The sequence below is a fragment of the Delphinus delphis genome, chromosome 14, assembly GCF_949987515.2.
Source record: "Delphinus delphis chromosome 14, mDelDel1.2, whole genome shotgun sequence".
NCBI lineage: Eukaryota > Metazoa > Chordata > Mammalia > Artiodactyla > Delphinidae > Delphinus > Delphinus delphis.
The window spans coordinates 25432181-25456521 of record NC_082696.1 but is presented as its reverse complement, the minus strand read 5'-3'; the positions used below and the strand labels follow the sequence as shown (position 1 = coordinate 25456521).

Sequence of the window (24341 nt, the reverse complement as noted above, 5' to 3'; positions counted from 1 at the left end):
CTGCTGAGAGAAGCAGAGGACGAGCATGCAGATGCCAGCACCAGGGGCTCACTCTATCCAGTGGCACGGATCAGAAAGCCAGTGAGAAAAACACCCTGGAAAGTGCTCTCCTGCTGAGAATAGTGGATCTTTTATCCATCAGGCTTGGCAGCAACTCGGAGTACTTCCACCAGGCATTAGCTAGAGCTCTGGGCTCTCTGTGGCCATTAGAGTTGATCATTCTGAGGAGGCTTGAGAACATAACATCACTCTTGGTGGCAAGAGATAAGTACATATTACATGGCTAAGACAATGTTACATGGCTACCTTTAGTACATATTTAGCTCTCTGCCAGGCACCGTTCTCAGAACTTTCCCTGTATTAGATCATATAATCTGCACAACAGTACTGTTGTACTAGCCACACAGCTAGGAAGTGATAGAACCAGGAAGCAAGACTGGTCGGTATGACTGAGCTTTTGGTCTTTATACCCTGTAGCACGTGCTGTCATAGTTTGGTTGTGGAAGGGACACTCACAGGGGCCCTTACACTTGCCCCGTGGAAATCAATGGTAGTTCTCAAAGGGGCTACCCTTCCCCTCATCCAGACCATTCCCAGGCGTGAGCACCCTGCAGACACAGTGTTGAAGTTAAACTAATCTTGCCTTTTATCTTTAAAATAGATCCTTTTTCTTAAGAGAATAGTATGCCTCAGTTCACCACCAACAGTGATTAAAGATCAGAACTAGAGACAGGCTTATACAAGTTTGCATAGGCTCCTGTATAAGGCTGACTATTTTCAGTAGTTACTTGATTAAACTTTGACCTCTCTTTACCCTCCTGAAACGAACTCTCTTACGTATGGGATACTTACAGTTGCAAAGCATCAGAGGCCCTACTTTTATGTTGAGGGTTCTCTTCAAAGGCTGCATATTCGAATCACCTGGGAAGTATTAGCAAAAATAAGATGCCTAGAGTTGCCCTAGAAATTCTGAGTTTTTTGGTCTTGGAGGGATCTGGGCAAACAAATTTTGTAAAGGCCTCCGGTTGATTCTACTGCAGAAGTCAAGTTGAAAATCACTGCTCTGATAGTTACTGTTCTCTCCAACAAGCTGTGTTGTAAAGCCATATTGAAAGGAGCTGTGATGCTCTAAAGCCTCAAGTGTGGTCCACCCGGCAGATGCATGGCAGCATCTGGGAGCTTGTTAGAAATGCAGGTCCTCGGACCCCAACCCAGACCTCTGAATAAGAATCTGCCTTGTAATAAGATACCCCGTGAGATGCATAAACGTATTAAAGTTTGAGAAGTGCTGCCACAAGTGAATATTGGTATAATCTCATTAAAATGAGATCTAAGGATAGTGTTCTGCTGGGTTTATAGACCTAAATCCCAGGCAAGGTCTGCCATGCCTCTTTGCCATGGCTAATCGAGCCCCCTCCACGAAGTAGGGACGCCCACACAGCAGCAGAATCCTCTCAATGGTGGCCCCTAATAAGTACAAGATTTTGACTCTTCTAATTTCCCTTGTCTTTCATCATCTTCTCCTGCCAAATCATCTCCACGTTTTCTCCTTCCCATTTGTCATTGCTTGATATATATCAAACATATTTCTTAAAACGCTTTAACGGTTTAAACTGCCACAGAGCTATCCCACTGTTCCTTCTGAGTATGTGTTTCCGCCAATAAGGCCCTGTCAACCTTTAAAACCATACCTCCTCCCCGAATCCATATTTATGTAATCTGGCATAAGACGAGCATGGAGTAGATCTATTTATATGAAAAGCATAAGAACAATTTATAAATATAAGCTGATGGATCAGTAGTTACAGCTGTTAGATTACTAAGTGCATTATGTATGCATAACTTAAGAAAGGATAGCAGACTTATTGGAAATCATTGTTTACTTCAGATACACATGATAGGTATAAGTATTTTTCTTACATTGCCTACATTTTATATTTCCTCAAATTTGCAAAATAGCTTAGAACCTTTTGGTTTTTCACCATAGAAGTTGCTTAAGAAATACTTTTTCATCTACAGGAAGCATTAACTACAAAAGAGAGTTATACTGCCACAAAAATAATGGTATTCTGTAGACATAGTGAAACCCAAGGATTTTGCAGGTTTTTGCATGTTCTCAAGTGCTTTCCACCTGCTAATTTAGCCTTTGAAAAATCTGCATCTCTATTTTTAAAGCAGGACATTTCAGCCTAAAACTACCACTTAGCTCCTGGAAGCTTTCTTGGTTGTAGCTGAATTTCTCATAAAAATAAGTCTTTGACTTCAAGAAAAAAAAATCTTTTCTCCTATTGTCACTTTTGATATAGCTGGAAACAATTTATAAAAAGACCTGAAAGTAAATCATGTAAAACCCCTGTGGAAATGTTGGGAGAAAATCCACACACTCTCTTCTTTCTTACTCTGTCTGCATTGACTGTTACTCAAGAATAGTGTTTACCCTGGAACCTGTTGATCAGGAAATGGGATGTGTGCTTAAGTATGAAAAATGAGTCTGTTTTCCCAAGGTACTGCTGAAACTATAAAAGGATCATTAAGTGCTGAAAATGTAAATAAGAGGGCAGCCTTCATTTGTGTGTCTAACTTTAACTTACTTTATTAAACTGCAATAATGACAGTTTTTCAGAATAGGGTCTTCTATGATGCAGGAGGAATAAATATCAACCGAATTTAGAATTGGACAGTTATGAAATATCCAACATGTGTTTTCTGTTTAATTTCATGAATTATCATTACTAAAACTCTGTATGGATACAAAATTCTCTTCATTGGTTGAAAGCTGGACGCTTAGTATTTCTGCTACTATTATGCCCAAATGAGCAGATGTGTTGAGTGTTCCGAGGATAGTTACCTTAACGTAGGAAAAAGCTGTCGAAGTAAAAATCGCCAAGGCCTTGGGAAGAGGTAGTGCAAAACCAGAAGCGCTGTGAAGCTGATTTGAAGATGGTTAATGATACTGTTTCATTGGTAAGATTTGGAGCATATTCTCATGCCTGCTGAAGGCTGCTCTGTGGGATTTTTCTAAGTGAGAAAGCCTTGTTTGTAAAGTGTATTTGCTGGTTTGATCTTAGTCATGGGAAACTTCCAGTCTTTGACCCTGTGGCATGTTATCAAGTTCAAGCAGAGTGTCTCTCAAAGACCTTTTTTTTTTCTTTAAGATTTTTACTTTCAGGAACCTCCCTTTTTTACTCCATCCATCCTCCATCCCTCAATTCCAAAACAGTGGTTAATAATGGTAGCTACTGATGGTTGAGTTCCTAGGGTATGTCAATAAGTATTGTATTTTCCACACATTCTCTTTTAATCTTTACCATAACCAAGCTATATAAAGAATCCCAGAGAAAGGGAGGTTAATTTGCTTGCCCAGTGATTTTAGGCCAGGAAAGCCCAAAGGTGGATGCGAGGGAGGGGTCTCCAGGCTGGAGTCTGATTGCACCCACTCCACTTTCCACATGCTTCCTTTGTAAGTAAGCTCCCCCCCACTGCTATCTAGACTTATTTTATACTGATTTGTTTATAAATAAAAAACAATATTGAAGAAATATTTTTTTTAGATATTCAAATCTAGGCTTTTTATATTTCAAATATGTGCTGTTAACCACTATGCTATACTATTGCTTCCTGGCTACCCTCAGTCTTAGAAAATGTTAGTGAAATCTTGCCATATTAATATAGCAACTGACTGAAATTCTTTGGATTCTCATCCACTTTGGACCTTTACCAAGGCATTTCGTTAGAGAATGGCTGTATGGTGGCTTTACATGTAAAGCAGAAGTGTTGATGCATTTTACTTTTTCTGTGACCGTAGATTCAAGTGACCATCGGGCATATGCCACTTTCTTGGGTGTCTTTACATATTGATACTCAGTTTGTCTTTTCTGAACATTACGTTATCCTCAGAGGATATGGAGTTTAGCAATAGTTCCACTTGTTATGCCAGGGAACTTAAAAAACACTGAAGCTCAAGACCTGCTGCCAAAGATTCTGATGTCACGGTTCTAGTTGTCACTAAAGTATTATTTTAATTGGGCTGACTTCTCTTTAAATATTCAGTGATCCTTTTTTTTTTTTTTTTTTTACTCTAATGTGGAAGCGTTATTTCTGAGCCATACCTCAAATAAAATATTTTACAATTAAGGAGCAGATAGTCTTCAGATATAACCTGGAAAAAGAGTACACAGATGACTTACTTGGTCCATTTATCCTGGAAGCATCTTATTTGTCTTGTTCTCTTTAAGACTGGGAGGGGTAGCCCCACCTCCTGGCAAGAAATCCAACCAAGGAAGCTGCCCCATTAAACCAGCTGAGGCTACTGGATTGAGGAAACCCCATTCTAAGGAGCTTCTCCACTTTTCCTTCCAGAAACTCTTTCTTTCCTTCCTCGTGGGCCAGCCTCTTTGCTGACTCTGGTTTGACTCCTCTAAGGTGTCTGTTCTTCGGCTACTTCCTGCCAGATAGGCTTTGAGCGAACTAGTCCTTTGCAAGACATTCTCCACTTTCCTTTAACCTCTGGCTCTTGAAGAACTTAGTTGGAGTTAGAAGACACACTGAGCAATGCAGAGATCCCCTCTACTTCATTTTGGGTTGGTTCACTGGACAGAGGCTAGAGTTTGGTAGAGCCTGTGTAGACAAAGCAGAAGGCTCTGCCTAAGAAGGTGCAGGCATTGAGGGGTTGAGGGGTCTTAAGCCATTTGAATATGCCAGCTGAAGCCAGGAAGAACATGGAGGAGGAAGAAGGAAGTCCCAGTGAGTTTTCCGTAAATGCCTGGGCACTTTAAGAATTTCCTTGTAAGTTGAGATCCAAAAGGAAAACCAGCAAATTTCCCTACCCCAGCATGGGATCAGGTTTACTTACACAGGTATTTCTTAGGAATAATAAAGCAACTTCAGTTCATTCTGTCTGTGTGTATGTATGTGTGTGTGCCTGTGTGTCTGCATCAACAGGACCCGTTTGATGAGGTGCCTCCTGTCACATACCGTTACTGCTGCTTACCTGGGAACGGCAGGGCCACTGAGCTGTCGTCACGATATAACAGAGTTCAGACTTACAGTGGTCATCAAAATTTCCTTTGGTTCTAATGTGATCAGCAAGCATTCATATAAGAGACATTTCTGCTTTCTTGTAGCTTACTTAATCTCTGATCCTTTCTATTTTTTATCACCATAAATTGTCATCTCCGTAAAAATTTTCCAGTTGGAAACATACTAGCTCTTCTCTTTATAGAACTCGTTAGTCAGTACCATGCACTGTTTTACCAAAGCTATGCCACTAACCCCATTAGGATAGGGAAGAGAAGGTAAATGCACAGCTCAGCAAAGCGAAGCTCCTGCGTTCTTTGTAAAGTTAAGCAAACTTCTGCTGTGGCAGCTTCTTTAAAACTTATTATCACTTTGGTTAATGTATATCGAATATCTGCTACATTCCACTATGCTGCTTCATATTTAATAATAGCGATTACACCGTGGTTGTAACCTAGTACTGTTATTTATCAGTCTGCTGACTCGGTGATACAAAACTTGCTTATGGATGGCTTGCAAACTTGTGTTTCCTTGTTCTTGTTCCTTCCTGCTTTCGGGGTCTGTTTTGCTTCATTAATGATGTATGTTTTTGCCCTCAGTTGTGTCTAGCATGCCGTAAAGCTAGATGTCCACAAATGCATGAAATGATCAAAATGTCCCTTACGAAACTCCTCACTGCCCTGTGTCTTCGTGCATTCCCTGGCGATCAGGGGCCTGTGGCTTTTCACAAGGTATTTGACTTGCCCTTTGAGCCTCTGGCAGAGGTGCAGGACTGAGGCTTTTTAAGTGTCAGTTCTGCACCACGAAAGCAAAGGGCATGGGGAGACAGAACTGATACAGGATATATGAAAGGAAGAAACTGATAAGCTCCTTTTCCAGAAACTCAGCCTGACTTTGGACATGGTGTTCTCTGAGCTTCTCTGATTCAATGTGCTCATCTTAGCACTGCCCTGAGGTATAGGAAGAAAAACATTCACAAAGTGAAAAATCACTGGTCTTGAATTACAATGGTCAGGTTTATAAGGGGAAACGTAGTTCTGCAAACCTTTCGGATTTACCAATTTATTATTAATATAGCAAGTTAAAGGAACTTTTCTTCAGAAGATGTCAGGATAACTGATAAAGCATTTCTTTCTGAGTACCTAAAGAGAGTGATATTATCAGATACATGATCTTTTTTTTTTCTGTTTTTGCGGTACGTGGGCCTCTCACTGTTGTGGCCTCTCCCGTTGCGGAGCACAGGCTCCGGACGCGCAGGCTCAGCAGCCATGGCTCACGGGCCCAGCCGCTCCGTGGCATGTGGGATCTTCCCGGACCGGGGCACAAACCCGCGTCCCCTGCATCGGCAGGTGGACTCTCAACCACTGCGCCACCAGGGAAGCCCCATGATCATTTTTATATTTAAAAGGATACCCTTTTACCCTTTTGTTATATTCCATATTTATACTCCCAACTTTAGTAGAATGAGATCCTTAGGTTAATTTTTTTTTAAGCAGACTAAACATGCCTATCTTTTCCCTTAATAAAACGCCTCTTGCAATAAGTCATTTCCAGTGTTGTACGTGTAGTAATAGCACCTAAACCTTAAAAATGGTGATAACATTAAAACTCAAAGAAATGCATTTGTTACTTGTGAAGTTCATCTCTTTACAGCACTGTTTGTGTTGCTTCAAATCCAGTTCTTCATGTGTGCTTTCTTTCTTGGGTCTAAAGGGACTGATAGAGTTTTTTAAGCAGGATATAGATGGCTGTCAGTATTCAGGAAAATCATGTTTATGTTAAGTGTATAGTTCAGCTCTCCAGATAGCTACTCTCATCTTTAGTGCGTCTAAGGCTTAAAATTTCCCCTTAAATTTATAATGTCAGAGCTTAGAGATTTAAAGATCAACAGTTATAAAGATTTCTTGGGAGAGTATAAGATTTAAAGAAAACTGTTAAATCCTAAGGTATAAATAGTATGAGTGTGCCTGATTACACTGTGGAGAATTTGATTTCATCAAAGTGAAATACCTCACTCAGATGTATTTTCACAGTTTTTAAACTATTTCATCACATGCAAAAGTAAAAGCCTTTCAAGATTAAAACATGTTTTTTTCTAAATATGTATAAATGGTACCTTCAGGTACATTATAATCCATGATTGTTTAAGAAAATGAATTTAAAACTGATATACCCTAAATGGTAGTTTGAAAAACAAATATTTTGGAACTTGCTCTTATTTTTTAACTTAAAATGAATTAATCTAAGCCAACTTCCAAATACACTGTTGAGTTTTCAATGCTCGTTTGGAATATTAAGCATTCAATAGGAGATAAATTAAACTGTTAGAAAATATTTACTTTTACCTAGTTAATTTTACCAGGAAGGTTATTATAATGAGGCCCGGCAGAAAGGTCTAGCTTAAGCAGTAGCAGCAACAAAGGTTAACATTTAGTTTCTCTCTTGTTTCAGTTATCAATCATCAAATTAAATTTGCCATTTGGGTGAGAACCCTGTATTTTCCTTGTAGATAGTCTTGGAGTTACTCCTAGAAGAATAATTTAGGTACATTAAATCCCCCTTTTTTTCTTTTTGTGGGACTAAATATGCTTGGAAAATGGAAAGGATAACATACCTTATGCAGAGGAAAAAGTGGGCAAATTTAAAGCATGCATTTATTGTCAATGCCCATTCCTATAGCTTCCAAAGGAATTAAAGGCAATAAAATCTGAAAAGTCATGCCATTTAGCATCAACATCATCATCAAATGAGAGATTTTTTTTTTTTTTTTTTTTCCAAATTGGGACTTCTCCATGCAGCAGCCATCAGGGAGTCTTCTCATGTTCAGCTAGACATTCAGACTCACAAGACCCAACTAGACCACAACTGGCATTATGTTCACTTAGCAGGATATGGGACAGGAAACAGAAGTAGGTTAACGGCAGGCATATATCTTTCACAGGAGTCCTTGCTGCAGTCCAGAGGCTAGTTGCTGGCTCTCAAATGTCAGCTTAGGAGCAAAAAGATGAGAGCCACCTTTGTGGGTACAGAGTCACCTTGGCTAGCATCCCCAGGTTTCAACTATGTAGGAACCAATCATCTGTAACAACTGCATGAGCTCAGCTGGCAGAGGTCCCAGAGGGTGTGATCAATGACAGCAGTCACCCAGGGAAACTTCTCACCAGGTTTTTATAGTTCGTTCACAGTTCTCCGAATTCAGATGCAGCTTAGTAATCGGGGGACATTTTTACCCTAAGCCATGCTGCCTAGTAACACAGCTAACTGTCCCACTTTTATCAGGTTTCCAAAAGAACACAGCTGGAGACTTAATCCAAGGTCAAACTTGTTTATAGAGGAGAAAGGGTTTCATTAACCCTTTCCCCGCACTTCATAACTCAGGAGTTAAATTCTGTTCCTGTTTTGTCATGGAGAGAACTTTTCCTGATTAATTTCTAGCCACCTGAGTTTGTTCTAGGTAGAATTATTTGGCATATCTAAAAATCACTAATTTGCATTCTTCTGTGATGCTCAGAATAATAAGCTTCTAAGAGTGATAATCTTTAGGGAAAGATTACTTTTCCTGTATGATTAAAAACAAATTCCCAGGGATTTAAAATACATATTTAGTAGTACTCATTGACAACTAGTCTTAAATCAGGCTGACTTTCTATTTAAGAGAGATTTAACATCCTCTCCAATTAATTCCAAAGCATGTTGGTAATGAACTGATATCTACAGATCGTGTATGTTGCTGTCTTATTTCTTTACCAGGTGTGCATTGAAACATACATATGTAGCTGTCACCAGCGTAGTATAAACACTGCTGTGCGGGCAACTCTCAGTCAAATGCTGAGTGACTTGACTTTACAGTTACGACAAAGGCAGGAGAATACGGTGAGCCTCTCGGTACCCACACGTTCATCCCGGTCTTGCCAGTGTCTCTGTGTAACCGCATGCTAAGTGTCCCACATCCTATATGCTTTCCCCTCCCCCTGCCAGGGCTGCTTCCTACTGAAACATTAGGAAGGGCTGGCTTGGTTCAGAAGAACATTTATTTATATAAATTAAACTCTTTAAATGTGTCTTTGCCTGTTTCACTCCAAAGCTTGGAGAGTTATTTTTCCTTATGGTTTCGGTCATGTTTTTAGTCATTAATTTAAAATTCACTTTTCTTTTAAAATCATGTTTTAAACATCTCTGATTGAACAATTTTATTAAAAATATTTTGATGTATTAACAAACAGAAGTAAATTCAGAATTAAGAAAAATTTCTAGCAGTTAATTAATTACATGCTTTGAGGCTTGGTGTATATGTTTCTGTTTATGAAATAAAAGGCTGGGGCAGGAGGTTTCCTTCACCTGCTGGTACCATCAGGGAAGAAGCTGGATTTGTCTTCTCTCTGTCATCAAAGCCCACTCGAGCTTTTTGCTCTAAACTTCAGCAGTTTGTCTAAAATGAGCATTCCCGGGAAAAATGTAAATGTAATCAGCTTCTTGTATATGTTATCTCCTGGGAATGTTAATTGAGGAGATGATTCCTCTTCAAAATTGGTGTTTTAAAAAAAATGCCTCTAATAATTCAGATTAAACTTCTTTTAAAATCTGCAAGATGTATTCCGAAATGAACACTTTATGAGTTATTTTTTAGAATAGGAAATCTCAATGGCAATCCAGAATATCTCAGAAATTAATTTTACAGAAATGAAGAGTTCATTTCTAATTTTTAACTTCAATTATTTTCTGATTTTTAGAAAATCATGGCGTTCAGTGAAACCTTAGAGATTATCTGGTCAAATTCTTCTGTTCCTCAGAAAAACAGCTGGGGAAGATGAAGCCCAGAGAGATGAAACTGAAATCTAAAATTAATGAGCATATCAGTGAAAGAGCCAGAACAAAAGCCCTAGTCTCCTTACTGACTCCCAGTCCAGGTTATTAATATGCAGTCTGGCAGCCAGTGTATTTTTGTTTTTTGTTTAAATCCACTAATCTGAAAAAACAAGTACTGATTTTCTTTTCTGTTTGCTATATCTAAAGCCCAAGATTTTATTAAAAATGGTTTAAACTTGAGATATTTTTATTATATTAGCTTACTCTGTTAAAAACTATTTCATTTATACTAAGGTTTTGCATATGACGGTATAGATATATTAGTTTAAAAGAAATTCAAATCTATAAGCAGAAAGCATTAAGAGGAAAAAATTTCTTAATGGAAACAAAGCTAAGATGTTGAGAGTCCTGATACTAGCATATTATCATGTTCCATCCTTGCTAAATGGCAACATGATGGGAAATACTATAACACTAATGCTTTAAGATGAAGCATTTAAATGAAACTTTGTAGTTTCAAAGAGATTTCAATTATGATAGTTTATTTCGTTATATTTTTAAATTTTTAAGTAGGAGAATTTGGGGTTTTAAGTAAAACGACTCAGCTTTTTAGCTTATCTTGCTCTTCTGTAACAATGGTGACAGGTATGGTTGTAGAGGTCTGGATAAAGCTAGAGGGTTGTCTGCCTCTGTCCTGGGTACTGTGTGGCTAATCAACCTTCTGGTCCCCCTCATCACTGACCATCTGGACTCACCCCATCCGGAGGCAAGATCCCAAACGAGATAGAAAATGAGTGTTTCCTGTTAATTTCCTTTCTATTACTCATTAGATCCCTGGAGATGTTATTGTGTCCCAGAAATACATGATTCTCAGGATGCTAATATTTGAAGCACTTAGGATGTTTAGTAGAGGGAGACATAACTTTTGCCACCTAAGAATGGTTATTTTAAAAAAAGCTATTAAAGGGGAGTGGTCCCTAGGGATGGTGAGGCTCACTCTAAGTAGGCTGCATGTTCTCCCATGGGACACTTAGCATTACTTGTAGAAGATGTGTATAGTGCTTAGCGTGACCCATCCCTGGAAAGACATCATGGGCCATCTCAGAATTAGAAAGACTTAAATACAGTGGAAAGAAAATAAATCTAGAATGCCAAAAGCTTAGCATGAAATGTATCTTCAACTTAATGTCTAGCCCCTCCCAACCCCTGCTCCCAGGGCAGATTACTCAGTTTGATTTTGTAGCCTCAGAAACCCTGAGTTATTACCGAGCTTTATTTTTGAATTATTTCGATGACAAAAGCCATTGTTAAATTGTTGTTACACATTTTAAAAAGAAAAAAATGCCACATGTAAATATTTGGGGGTAGGTGGTAGTGGTTTTCCTATCCATAAAAATGATTCAGATGGATTTCCTCCAGAAAATGTTGTTCTGAACTTAATATTTATCCATGTGCTGAGCTGTAGGCACTAACATAGCATTTCCCAAAACACTGTAGAAGTTGCTGAGCTTGCAAATTTATGAACAGAGAAGAGTAGAAATACATGCCCGTAACAAGTTTAAAAATGATCAGTGCTATGGTATGATTTATATCTGGTAGTTAGTTGGCATGGAAATGCCTTCTGTTTATCTCCCAATGCTAAGAGGTGGGGAGACTGAAGGGTTGCCTTCCTGTTCTCAGCTCAGTAGTCACTGAATTATCCGTATCATGGGAAATAATCTTACTACCAGTAAATGTCTTTTCCTTCCTATTCTCCCTTCCCTCCAGGTTCTGTCTCTACCCTGATAGTTCTAGGCCTACCTAGAGATGGCCTAGAGGGTCGGTCTGGTCAGACAGTCAGAAGTTAATACACTCCCCCATCAATTAGGAATCTGGTGCTTCTGACCCGCAGTCATCTTGGACTTGTATGTTGAAGTCCAGGAACCTGATTCTTCTTACGATTAAGAATCTGGGTTCATTAGGTGCCAGTCAGAGTGCAGTCTGTGACCTTGGGGCAGATTGTTGTGCAAAGAGAATGCACCTGTTTAGGCAGGTATTGCCTCAGGTCATAGCCCTGCAGCATCCTGGAATGATCAAGTGCACGGTGGGCCTTAAACTTCCAGGGGGTTGTGGACTCTTGAATGAGTTATTTTTGGAACTGATAACTCAGTTCAGACATCACAGCCTTTTCATAAGTACCATGAGTAATGAAATGCTATCAAGAGTGGGAGTGTGCGCCTAGGTAAGTTAGCAGAGCCCAGAGCACTCAGATGACACTTTGTTTCCTAGAACTTTCCGTTGTTTAACAGTTGGGATTTTTCTTGCCTGAATCTCCTAATTGTCCTGTGTGTGTCTCCCTTACTAGATAATTGAAAACCCGGATGTACCGCAGGAATTCAGGAGTCAAGGTATTGGATTTGATTTCTGTGCATTCAGTTTAAAAAGCCGGTGTAAAAACACCTACTGTGTGCTTGGGGTGGGGATGTAATGCTGAGTAAAAGCTCTCGGGTTAGTTCCCCATTCTCCTTGGAGGCTCTGCTTAGCTTTAGTCAGCTGTTTCCTTCTGTTCCTACACCCTCTGCCAACCATACTTGTCCCTGCTCCAGCTGTGTCAAGGAAATTAACTCTTCACACACCTTCCTGCTGGAAGCTAGTTTTTGTAGTTACATCACTCTTCATGAAGTCAGGTTCATTATTTCACCTGAAGGGTATTTGTGAAACACCGAGTTTTTGATATGAAAAATGAGTCACCTCACAGGGAAGGACAGACAGCCCAGTTTCAGTAGCAGGTGAAATCAAGGTAAGGAACTTTCATTCTGACCCACAGGACAGGAAAAAATAAAGGTCCGCGTACAACAGACAAGCACTTTGACTTCTTCAAAATGTCTGATGGTATTGTTTTCTGAAACAGATATGAAAAATTCAAATTATCTGATTGAAATACTGAAATATAATTTTTATTTTGAATTTTATTCAGTAATTTTTAAAATGTTGGAAAAAATCTGCTTTTCTTTGATATTTTTGCCAGTTAATAATGGGGAAAGGGAGGGGCGGGGTAGAGAGAAGATGAAAAAGACCAGGGAATGAAACAGAGAGAAAGAAGTAGCTAAACAGCCACAGTTAGAAAAAGAATAAATGAAAGAAAAATGACTGCTTGAAGTCATTTTCTAAAGCATCACATTAGCATGTGGTTTTAGTCACATCCTCCTGCATTCTTGGACTGCAGCATCCTTTCACCTTTTGAAGCTCTCAGTGGTATACTCCAAGATTTTCCACCAGTCTCTTCCTCTTTTGGCTCTTGCAGTTCCCATAATGTCTTCCTTTAACGTAGGATGATTTTATAAACTAAAATAAGAGGTCAAAGTCCTCTTGGTTAAGGATGCATCTTTAAAATCTATATCAGTAAAAAAATTGATGGACTCATTTGAAATTTACCTAAAATTGAGTTTCAAGACTACTTGTGGGTTTTATTTATTTTAAACTATCTTTTATCATTGTACTTTATCATTTCTCAATTTGTTCCTGCATTTAAAATATTAAATTCTGAGGATCAGCCATTTATCATTCCCTTGCCCTCCTCCAATTTTATTTTTATTTTCCTTCTTACACTCTTGCCATTTTTTCTCCATCTTCTCTGACCTCATGGTCATTCATTCATTCATTCATTCTATACATCCATCAAACACTTGGGCACATTTGTATAGCTCTCCACAGGTTTTTATTTTAAAAAAAAAAGCAAATGCTTCCACTGGTTACTTCACTTGGCCCAACAGAGCTGGGACTTCATTATTATTTATCGCATCTTGCCGAAGGCTAAACTGAAGCTTACCCAAGCTCACAGTCAGCAGACTGTGGACCAGTACTTGAACAGATTCCAAATTTCAGCCTTTTTCCAATACACTTTGGTGCTCCTGTGGGAGTTTTGTTGCTAGATTCTGGACACAAACATGTTTGAAAGGAAATTTTTTTCTGACCGTGGCTGTTGCTCCTTTAACAGTGAAGGCCACGTACCCTGAGGATGCTGGACAAATAGCTAAAATAGGTGAAGATGGTGACTAACTTATTTTGCCTCCTTTCCCTAGTTTCCTAGTATGAAAAGCCCATCTTTCTTCCATGCCACCATATTTTCTCTCTCTGGGATACAGCTCAAGTCTGCTCAGGAGACCCAGAAATTGAAGAGGTCAGAATAAGGGATACATGTGTAGTCTGCTGGCCTAAATATTGATAAAATTGTTATTGATTGTGTTGTTCCTTAAATTAACCAAATCTTTTTTGTTAAGTGTGAGTGAATTTTATTTTTAATGAATAGTCTATTATTTCCTTCCTGGACTATCTTGAGTGTTTTACTTTGGAAAGGACTGATGGGATAATCAGTCCTTTAATTCTTTTCTGTGACCCTTTTGGTCACCTGAGGAAGGCTCAGCATCTGAAAATCATCTTTCCAGTCCTGAAAGTATCAAAAGCAGAAGATGGGAAGGACTGTTGAGGAAGCCTGTAGTGCCCCCTGCCGATGTCTAATGCCTGTCACCTCCTCTGTTTGAAGGGTCAACCGTAGAGTCCCTCTGTGATGACCTTGTCTCTGTGCTCACTGTTCTGTGTGAGAAGCTCCAAGCTGCCATCAAGTAAGTGCCTTCAACACTGGTGCTCTGATTCATTAACGGACTATTTCTGAAGTACCTTTTGCCTGCAGCATCACTTAAAGTTGCAGAGCATAGGGACAGTGGTTCCCACCACCCCATTGGTATTCACTGAGCAGTTCACTGTCTTTCCTGAGGCATGTGTTCAGTGATCTTGGGCAAGCCCACATGACCAAATACGATTACTGAAGGATGTAATTTTCTGATGAGAAAAAGGGAAAACAATACCTTGCAGAAGAGTTAATCCCTTGAGCATGGAGGTGAGTGGAAAAAATGTTGGCTAAGACCTAGTTGATATGAGGGCTGGTCCTGACCTGGCATGTCCCAGGACTGTGGCTCCAGGTGAGCCTTCTCATCCAGCTATTGCACCTTCCTCCTCTGCTAAATGGCCAGGTTGGGCTGTGTGATCTTTTCTATTTCTTCTAACATCTCCTGAGCCTGTGAACTCACACACCTATCTTTAAAAAGTGCGTTATTCTGATTTTTATATACTTTTCATTTATTTGCATGACAGTTTAATCAGTGATATTAGTTCATTTGTGACGTCCACTGCTCCAACTCTCCATGCAGTAAGTTGATAACTTCTGCATCTGTAGTAAAGACAAATCATAAAAAGGCCAGACTTGCCAAGGTGAGATGAAAGTCTCTACCAGCTACATATTATAATTAATTGCAACATTCTACAACATGGTAGGATTCTGAAGTGCCCTTTGAGTTGGGGAAGACACATTAAACTATTGTTTACTGGTAACTAGAGTAATTGATAATTCAGAAAACTTTTGCTTGTAGAATTTTATATATGGTAATGAGCTACGAGAAACAGTCCAGTTGCAGACATGAATGAGCTCTCTCACTTTGCTGGAAACACTGCAGAAATTTGTTGTTGTTGTTTTTGTTTCTTCATAAACTCAGGATTATTTTTAAGCTAGGCTTAAAACTACTCTTAAAAGTTGTTGCCGAATAGTCTCTACTTCAATTTATCTATCATTCCTCCAGGTCACCTGCATATTTTGACCAAATTAAGCTCAATTTCTATCAGGCACTTAAAAAATGAAGAGATTTATTTAATACATAGGTAGTACAAACCAAAACGAAATAGCACTTAACTTCTTCCACACCCCACCCTCAAGTTTCTCCCACCCCAGGACCCTAGGCAGGCTGCAGGTATGGGCATTATTTTTCCCTCGGGGGGAATGTACATGGAATGTACCTGGCTGCTCCCGTGCCCCACTCAGGTCCCATCTTCCTGACCATGGAGAGTTGGAGCAGTAGGGCTGGGATTCAGACGAGCATCCTAACCTGCAGGCTCTAACCCCAGCCACGGTGACCCCATCTGTAGGGACCCCGTGCTACCTGATTTCCTTGGGACAGTCCCAGGCTGTGCCCGTTGTGTGTGATTACAATCACCCTTCTTTACTCTCGACAGTGTCCAGGCTGGGATAGGTTATGTATTCACTCTCCCCATCCGTGCCCGGGGTTTAGATCTCTTCCAGTGCTAACTTCTCACCCACCCTGCCCAGTTCCCGTCCATCTTGGCAGAGCCAGCTGTTAGAGCTGGAATATGTTTCTCATTGGCTTGTTTTCTCCTGAGAGACAATCAGAGTTTAATTACTATTGGCTCAACTGCATTATCTTTGTTGGATTACCTGGGATAAAACCCCCGTTAGGCCCCTTACTAGCTCTTGACTTTGGGCAAAGAGCTCAACCACCCTAAGCTTATTGATCCTATAATTAATTATTATTAGCACGTTATATTATTTTATTATGTTATAATAATATTTATAATAAAATAACAATGTTAATTGTATTTGTAATATAATTTTAATATTGATATGCTTAATGATTATTCAAAATATTTTAAATTTGCATTATAATCATAATATAGTAATATATATAATATTAGTAATATAAAATATAAAATATGTTAGTAATATAAAATATGTTCGTGGGCTTCCCTGGTGGCGCAGTGGTTGAGAGTCCGCCTGCCGATGCTGGGGACACGGGTTCGTGCCCCGGTCCGGGAGGATCCCACATGCCGCGGAGCGGCTGGGCCCGTGAGCCATGGCTGCTGAGCCTGCGCGTCCGGAGCCTGCGCTCAGCAACGGGAGAGGCCACGACAGTGAGAGGCCCGTGTACAGCTTAAAAAAAAAAAATGTTCGTAATATAAAAAATTAATAATATAAAATATTTTATTATGTTATAATAATATTTATAATAAAATAACATTATAATGTTAATTATATCCGTAATATAATTTTAATATTGATATGCTTAATGATTATTCAAAATATTTTAAATTTGCATTATAATATAGTAATATATATAATATTAGTAATATAAAATATGTAATATTAGTAATATAAAATATGTTAGGGTTTTTGTAAGGATTGAATGAGAAAATTAACCTAAAAGACTGTCAGTGCCCACCAACCCAAGATCACCACGAACATCTGAGGTTAACAGAATTAGGGTTATTAACTTGCTGCAGTAGGGGAGCCTGTACACTATGCGAACGATAGGACATCCAGTAAAAGGATGGGTATTAGGAATTGTTATAGGATTTGAACCTGAGTTAGGTAATTTGGTGCGGATTAAAGGAATTGGGGGTTCTGTTCAAGGACTGGCTACTGTCAGAAAGCAAGGGGCAATTCTAGCATTGAGCATCCTAGTTTTCTCTAGCTGACAAAAGGGCCAGATGGGAGCCGGAGTTGTCACTGGAGAAGCAGCAGGAGTCACTTACAGGGGAGGATAATATTCGGTCATTTTTGTAATTGTACAGATTTTTAAAAAAATTTCTGTTCAGATGTGATTGTCGATTGGCTTTCATCTTGTTACATCATCATTGTGGAGAGTCCTCATCTGATGTTAACATTCTGTGCAGTTGTTTCTGTTCCCCAGCGGGACACACAGCTGGCTGGTAGCAACTAATAAGATGGCTGTTGCCAGCTGTCAAGGATTCTTCTTCTTGGCCCACCCCTTCAGGTCTTAGCCTTGTCGGGGAATAAAACAAAGACCAACGAAATTTTGAAAAACTTAAAGGCTATGTTCATTACTGTGCTGACAAGGGAGAACTAATAAATTAAACTCTTTTTTTCTGAGTAGTTTGCTAAGGGAAAAATCTAAAATTTTTAAGTGCTACAAAAGTGCTAATAATAGTTCATGGTAATTATGCCATTAATAATTTTAAAATAGCCATCAGGAGAAGTTAGAACAAGTCTGTAGGTCTATAAATGATACCATTGTTCACTGGCCCAGAAAGAGCCTTTAGCAAAGTCTAGTAAGGACCTGCCTGGCATCTGGGGTTCATTCAGTTCATGGTTCTTTAAAACCTGGATGGCTCTAATGTCACCTACAGGGACCCCTACCTATAGGGCAACCATATAACTTGGCATACCTTAAACAGTCCAAAGTTACGCTTATTGTATAATTATTATTAAAGACACTCATATCGATATCTTCTAGGAAGTACCGGTATAAGTGGAATTTTTTTTTTTTTTTTTTTACTGCACAGCACATAACAAATATTTGATAAATATTAGCTCTAAAATAGCTTGTTTGCTTTCAGAATTATCAGTGCTAATTCTAGTTGGTGATGCATTTAGGAACACTGAGTTTCTTACGTTAGAAATTTGACTGAAGGTTGTTGGGAAAATTCAATGCACAAACGTACATTACAAATGCTCACATATGTGTATTAGAAACTAAAGGTCATACATTTCTATCAGTCACTGAAAAAATGGAAACGTTTCTAAACCATATGATTCAGGGATAGGCTTTAAATGGAAAAAAAAATAACTCACATGACCTGCATATGGTTTTCTACGATTTCTCATTGGACATTGGATCAAAGATGGCTTTAGGCATATTGTTATAGAGCTTAATGATTTTTATAGGATTCTCATAGTCTTGCTTGTTTTATCAAAGCAATTTCCTTATCATAATTCTGCCTCTGGAGACTCTTCTCCTTGTTTGGTTATGGCCTTTCCCATCATGGTTCCATTGCCCTAAGATGGGGGTTCTATTACTGCAGAAGCTGGGGTGCAGCAGGCTTAGTGCAGCTTCTCTGGGAAACGTTTAACACCCCCGGGTCAGATAATACCATGCCCTTGGCTGCTCTCACTTTGGTGGTTCTATTAATTCTCCTTAAATTTTCACATCTATATAGTTTCTTCTGATTTTACTACTTTAACTCCTTTTATTTCCATTGGCTAAACTTGACACCTCTCCTACCTTCTAAGTAAGTTCTTTCTCTGAAATCACACCACTGTCATTACTTCTCACCCAATATCCATTCCCAAAATCAATGCCGATATACCTCACAGGTCTTTAGCTCTGTAGGGGTATGTACTCATGATATGTTCAGTCTCTCAGGAGAAATCAGAAAATGCATTCAGGCACACAGGTTAACTCACATGCCTTGGAGATGCAATATTAATAGAGCTCTATATTAGGCAAGTTGAGTTACGTGATGCTGTTTAAATCCAAGAATTTTTGGAAGGATACTTGGGATTAGAAAGATACTTTTTCATTCTCTGCCCGTTGGTTTCCCACCACCCTCTCCCCACTTCCCTCTCTTCTCAGTACAGAATGTCGGAGAGGAATCTATACTGAGGCATCTTGGAATCAATGAGGCGAGGCTGAGCCTTCATACTGTGTATTCTAATTCCATTCCACTCCTTATGCAACTCCCTCTCTCCTTTTTCTAACTAAATTTGAATCTGTTTCTAAGGGAGGCAAAATCAAAATAGTTCAAAGCGAAACAAAATTTTAAGAACTCCAGAAATCGAGGATGTGCTGCCAGGTTGCTGTCACAGTAACCCTGCCAGGGCTGCACTGTTTCTCCTTCATGGACCACTGGTCTACCCACGAGAGTTGTTCTCTGTGGATCATGGGCCTGGGAGGAAATCCAGAGACGAGCAGAGAGTGAGACCAGTAGGTGCTCAACCTGTTCAAACAAAAGGCCAGACAAAGTGACTCACAGCCCTCCTAAGTAGGCAGATGTTCCCTAGTGTGTGCTGAAAGAGTTGGCTAGTTTCTAGGCGCCTTTCTGCCCTGTGCAGCTCACAGATTCGTCTGTCTATAGTCAGACAAATATGAAACGTACACACTGTGCACACACATATGTGTATCTAGTGAGGGGCATGCATGGAAGGTGCTCCTCTAATGACATGACGCGTGCCAGGCCACGAGTACTCATTTTTCCAGACTGCAGCAGCCCACAGAAAAGCTGCCGCATTCAGTCTCCAAGGAGACTCCCAGGCCAGTTTCCTTGGCAATGAGCTCTCTCTGTCACCAAGTCTGATGCCTTGGGGTTGCCATATTGCTGCAGCACGCTTTGCTGATATGTACTCCTAGGGAACTTGACTGCTTGTAGCTTTTCTCTGGGTTTATTTCCAGTGATTTCAGAAACTGAGACTCTTTATTGTTTATAGTTATTTCAGTTTTGTGATGTTCGACTGACAGTTTGAAAGATAGACATTTTTCAGTAAGGGCATTTAATAATTATTTTTCTTAATTATGAGTCAAGTGATGATCAGAAAGACCACCCACCTGGATTTTAATACTTTCTGGTGGATTAGGCAGAAAACTTAATCCAGGTATAAAAATGTGCATCCCATAAACTTATCTGTTATTTTTTAATCTGGTTCTGTTGAGGAACCCCATAGTAATAATTATGAGAAAAATAATTCATCTGTTGAAAAACCATGCTGCTTTCAAAAAAATAAAGAAAAGCCAAATGCAAGTTAGTAAAGCATTAATCATCTAAAAGATATCATGGTACAATAAAACATCTGAAACATATTTAGACAATTAAACATATTAAAAATTAATATTTCTGGAATAAACTGTGGACTTTAGGCAATATATCCATATTTGTTCATTAATGGTAGCTGTTAATTTGTTCATTAATGGTAAGATGTTAATAACATCTTTACCAGGATAAACCACGTGCAGGGGTGGATAAAATATGGTCACTTTCCATACCATATTCAGTTTTTCTGTAAATCTAAAACTGTTCTAAAAAGTAAAGTTTATTACAGAAAAATCATCCTAACTGTATTAGTTTGTTGGGGCCGCCATAACAAAGTACCACGAACCAAGCGGCTTTAACAACAGAAATGTATTGTCTCGTGCTTCTGGAGGCTGGAGATTGGAGATCATGATGTCAGCAGAGTTGGTTCCTTCTCAGGGCTGGGAGGCCTCGCTCTTTGGCTTGTAGACGACCGTCTTCTCCGCATGTCTCTTCACATTGTCTTCCTTCCTTATGTATCTCTGTGTCCTAATTTCCCTGTTTTATAAGGACACCAGTCGTATTGGGTTAGGATCTACCCTAATAACTTCACTTTAACTTGGTTACCTGTGTAAGGTCCCAACTCCAAATAAGACCATTTCTGAGGTGCCAGGGGTTAGGACCTCAGCATATGAAAGCGGGGGGGGGGGCACAAGTCAACCCATAACACTACCACTGCCCCCTACCCCAAAATTAACACCCTGTGATACCTAACATTTCCCCAGTGTTTTCCACACGTCACCTCTTTAGTTTCGCCTTTACCTTGCGTGCATTTGTATGTTGGTTCTGCTTCTCTGCAGTGACAGTCAGCAGCTGCAGCTTCTGTACCTGGAGTGCGTTCTGTCCGTGCTCAGCAGTTCCTCCTCCTCCATGCGGCTGCACAGAGGCTTCACGGACCTCATCTGGTGAGTGTTCATCCTGACGCCGACCCCTGCTCCACCCCAACCTGGGGGGCTCGCTCGCTCTAGCTGGCTCTGCGGGTCCCTTCCCAGGGCATCCATGCCTCACTGGCCATTTCATCTATGTGTAAATATATTAGAGGGAAAGTAAGGAGATAGCTTTGCTTATATGCACCAGACGGAGCTACAGAGAGAAAGGGGAGAGAAAGCGATAATTATTGTAACAAACTATGCCTCCCAAGGCCCTTTTGCATTTTGTTTTCCATCATAGGATCATGAGAGCCTACGTTCTAAATCATATAAAGGCACCAGAGAGTTGCACAGGCGAGGCGATTCACCTTCGCCAAAACTGGGCCTTCTTCTCAGCCTCACCCTGGTACTTTCTCCATCTCAACCTGAATACTAGTCTCTTAATCATAGTCAGAGATTCACACAAGTGACAGGACCCTCAGGCAGCCAGCTAACTGCTCTGGGTTCCTGCGCTTATTGACAGGGAGAAAGTCGAATGCTATGGATATGATATGTGTCAGAATTTTAAACCAACTTCTCAAATGAGGAGTATAAATAACTTTGTTACTCATAGTAAAATGAAACTTCATAACTAAGTTAGCATTTTGAGTCCATTTTCCTCACATAAGATGATTTCTAATGCTTCTCTTGATATTTTATGTAGTTAACCCCAGCTTGAATTATGAGGCAAAGTATTCTGTTGATATCCCCAGGAGTGATGAGGAGTCAGGGAACGCTGGGGCAGAAGGTAGCCAGAAGAAGGAGCAGTAAAGAGCCCAACTATTACTTGTCTTTTTTTTTTTTTTTTGCGGTACACGGGCCTCTCACTGTTGTGGCCTCTCCCGTTGCGGAGCCTGTACGCGCAGGCTCAGTGGCCATGGCTCACGGGTCCAGCCGCTCCGCGGCACGTGGGATCTTCCCGGACCGGGGCACAAACCCGTATCCCCTGCATCGGCAGGCGGACTCTCAACCACTGCGCCACCAGGGAAGCCCTTACTTGTCATTTTTAAGGCACCTGGCATTTACCCTCAGGATAGTATTCGTATTTTATCATTAGGCTTGTAGGGAAACTTTCCTTTCTTCTCGTTCTCTTCTCAGGAAAAACCTTTGCCCTGCTCTCATCGTGATCCTGGGCAATCCAATTCATGACAAAACTATCACCTCTGCTCATAGCGGCAACACGAGTACCAGCATCGAATCGGACTCTGCGTCTCCAGGGGTTTCTGACCACGGCCGGGGGTCAGGCTGCTCCTCCACCGCACCAGCCCTCAGTGGGCCCGTGGCTCGGACCATCTATTACATCGCAGCTGAGCTGGTCCGGCTGGTGGGGTCAGTGGACTCCATGAAGCCCGTGCTGCAGTCGCTCTATCACCGCGTGCTGCTTTATCCCCCACCCCAGCACCGGGTGGAAGCCATCAAAATAATGAAAGAGGTAGGGAGGCAGTGAAGGATGCCACCAGGTCTGCCAAGAGGGGCTGAGCACCGTGTCTTGCACAAAGGAAGTACTTAGAAAATGTTTGTCAGTCGCCTGCTGGAACTTAATTGCTTCTGTACAGTATCCAGTAACAAATAGTATCTTTAGCACTGGGGGCTGTGTGTGCATGTGTTGGGAGTTGGACTAAGGGGGTGTTGATAAGTGCTCACTGAAGCAAAGCCATTTGATAATTTTAACTACATGCATCTGACTGGACCCCAGGCTGAGCTTTCATTTTGCTCCCTCAGATACTGTCTGTGCAGATGTATATGTTTTTTGGTTTTTTTGAATTTTATTTTTTTTTTATACAGCAGGTACTTATTAGTTATCCATTTTGTACACATCAGTGTATACGTGACAATCGCAATCGCCCAATTCATCACACCACCCCCCGCACCCGCCGCCGCTTCCCCCCTTGGTGTCCATACGTTTGTTCTCTACATCCGTGTCTCAGTCTCTGCCCTGCAAACGGGCTCACCTGTACCATTTTTCTAGGTTCCACATATATGCGTTAATGTACAATATTTGTTTTTCTCTTTCTGACTTACTTCACTCTATGACAGTCGCTAGCTCCATCCACGTCTCTACAAATGACCCAATTTCGTTCCTTTTTATGACTGAGCAATATTCCATTGTATCTGTGGACCACATCTTCTTTATCCATTCGTTTGTTGATGGGCATTGAGGTTGCTTCCATGACCTGGCTATTGTAAATAGTGCTGCATGAACATTGGGGTGCATGTTTTTTGAATTACAGTTTTCTCTGGGTATATGCCCAGTAGAGGGATTGCAGGGACATACGGTAACTCTATTTTTAGTTTTTTAAGGAACCTCCATACTGTTCTCCATAGTGGTTGTATCAATTTACATTCCCACCAACAGTGCAAGAGGATTCCCTTTTCTCCACACCCTCTCCAGCATTTGTTGTTTGTAGATTTTCTGATGATGCCCATTCTGACTGGTGTGAGGTAATACCTCATTGTAGTTTTGATTTGCATTTCTCTAATAATTAGTGATGTTGAGCAGTTTTTCATGTGCTTCTTGGCCATCTGTGTGTCTTCTTTGGAGAAATGTCTATTTAGGTCTTCTGCCCATTTTTGGATTGGGGTGTATGTTTTTTTAATATTGAGCTGCATGAGCTGTTTATATATTTTGGAGATTAATCCTTTGTCCGTTGATTCGTTTGCAAATATTCTCTCCCATTCTGAGGGTTGTCTTTTCGTCTTGTTTATGGTTTCCTTTGCTGGGCAAAAGCTTTTAAGTTTCATTAGGTCCCATTTGTTTATTTTTCTTTTATTTCCATTACTTTAGGAGGTGGCTCAAAAAAGATCTTGCTGTGATTTATGTCAAAGAGTGTTCTTCCTATGTTTCCCTCTAAGAGTTTTATAGTGTCTGGTCTTACATTTAGGTCTCGAATCCATTTTGAGTTTATTTTTGTGTATGGTGTTAGGGAATGTTCTAATTTCAGTCTTGTACATGTAGCTGTCCAGTTTTCCCAGCACCACTTATGGAAGAGACTGTCTTTTCTCCATTGTATATCCTTGCCTCCTTTGTCATAGATTAGTTGACCATAGGTGTGTGGGTTTATCTCTGAGCTTTCTATCCTGTTCCATTCATCTATATTTCTGTTGTTGTGTCAGTACCATATTGCCTTGATTACTGTAGCTTTGTAGTATAGACTGTAGTCAGGAAGGCTGATTCCTCGAGCTCTGCTTTTTTCCCGCAAGACT

General features: G+C 40.2%; 1 protein-coding gene across 1 annotated transcript in view; it reads left to right on the top strand.

Moving 5' to 3' along the window:
* The window catches only part of ARFGEF3 (ARFGEF family member 3), a 182639-nt gene that overhangs the window by 76946 nt on the left and 81352 nt on the right, over positions 1–24341 (top strand). Inside the window, exons 6-10 of the mRNA XM_060030511.1 lie at positions 8767–8889; positions 12167–12209; positions 14345–14423; positions 21030–21134; positions 22236–22569. Of these exons, the coding sequence (XP_059886494.1) occupies positions 8767–8889; positions 12167–12209; positions 14345–14423; positions 21030–21134; positions 22236–22569 (684 nt within the window). The remainder of the gene's footprint in view (positions 1–8766; positions 8890–12166; positions 12210–14344; positions 14424–21029; positions 21135–22235; positions 22570–24341) is intronic.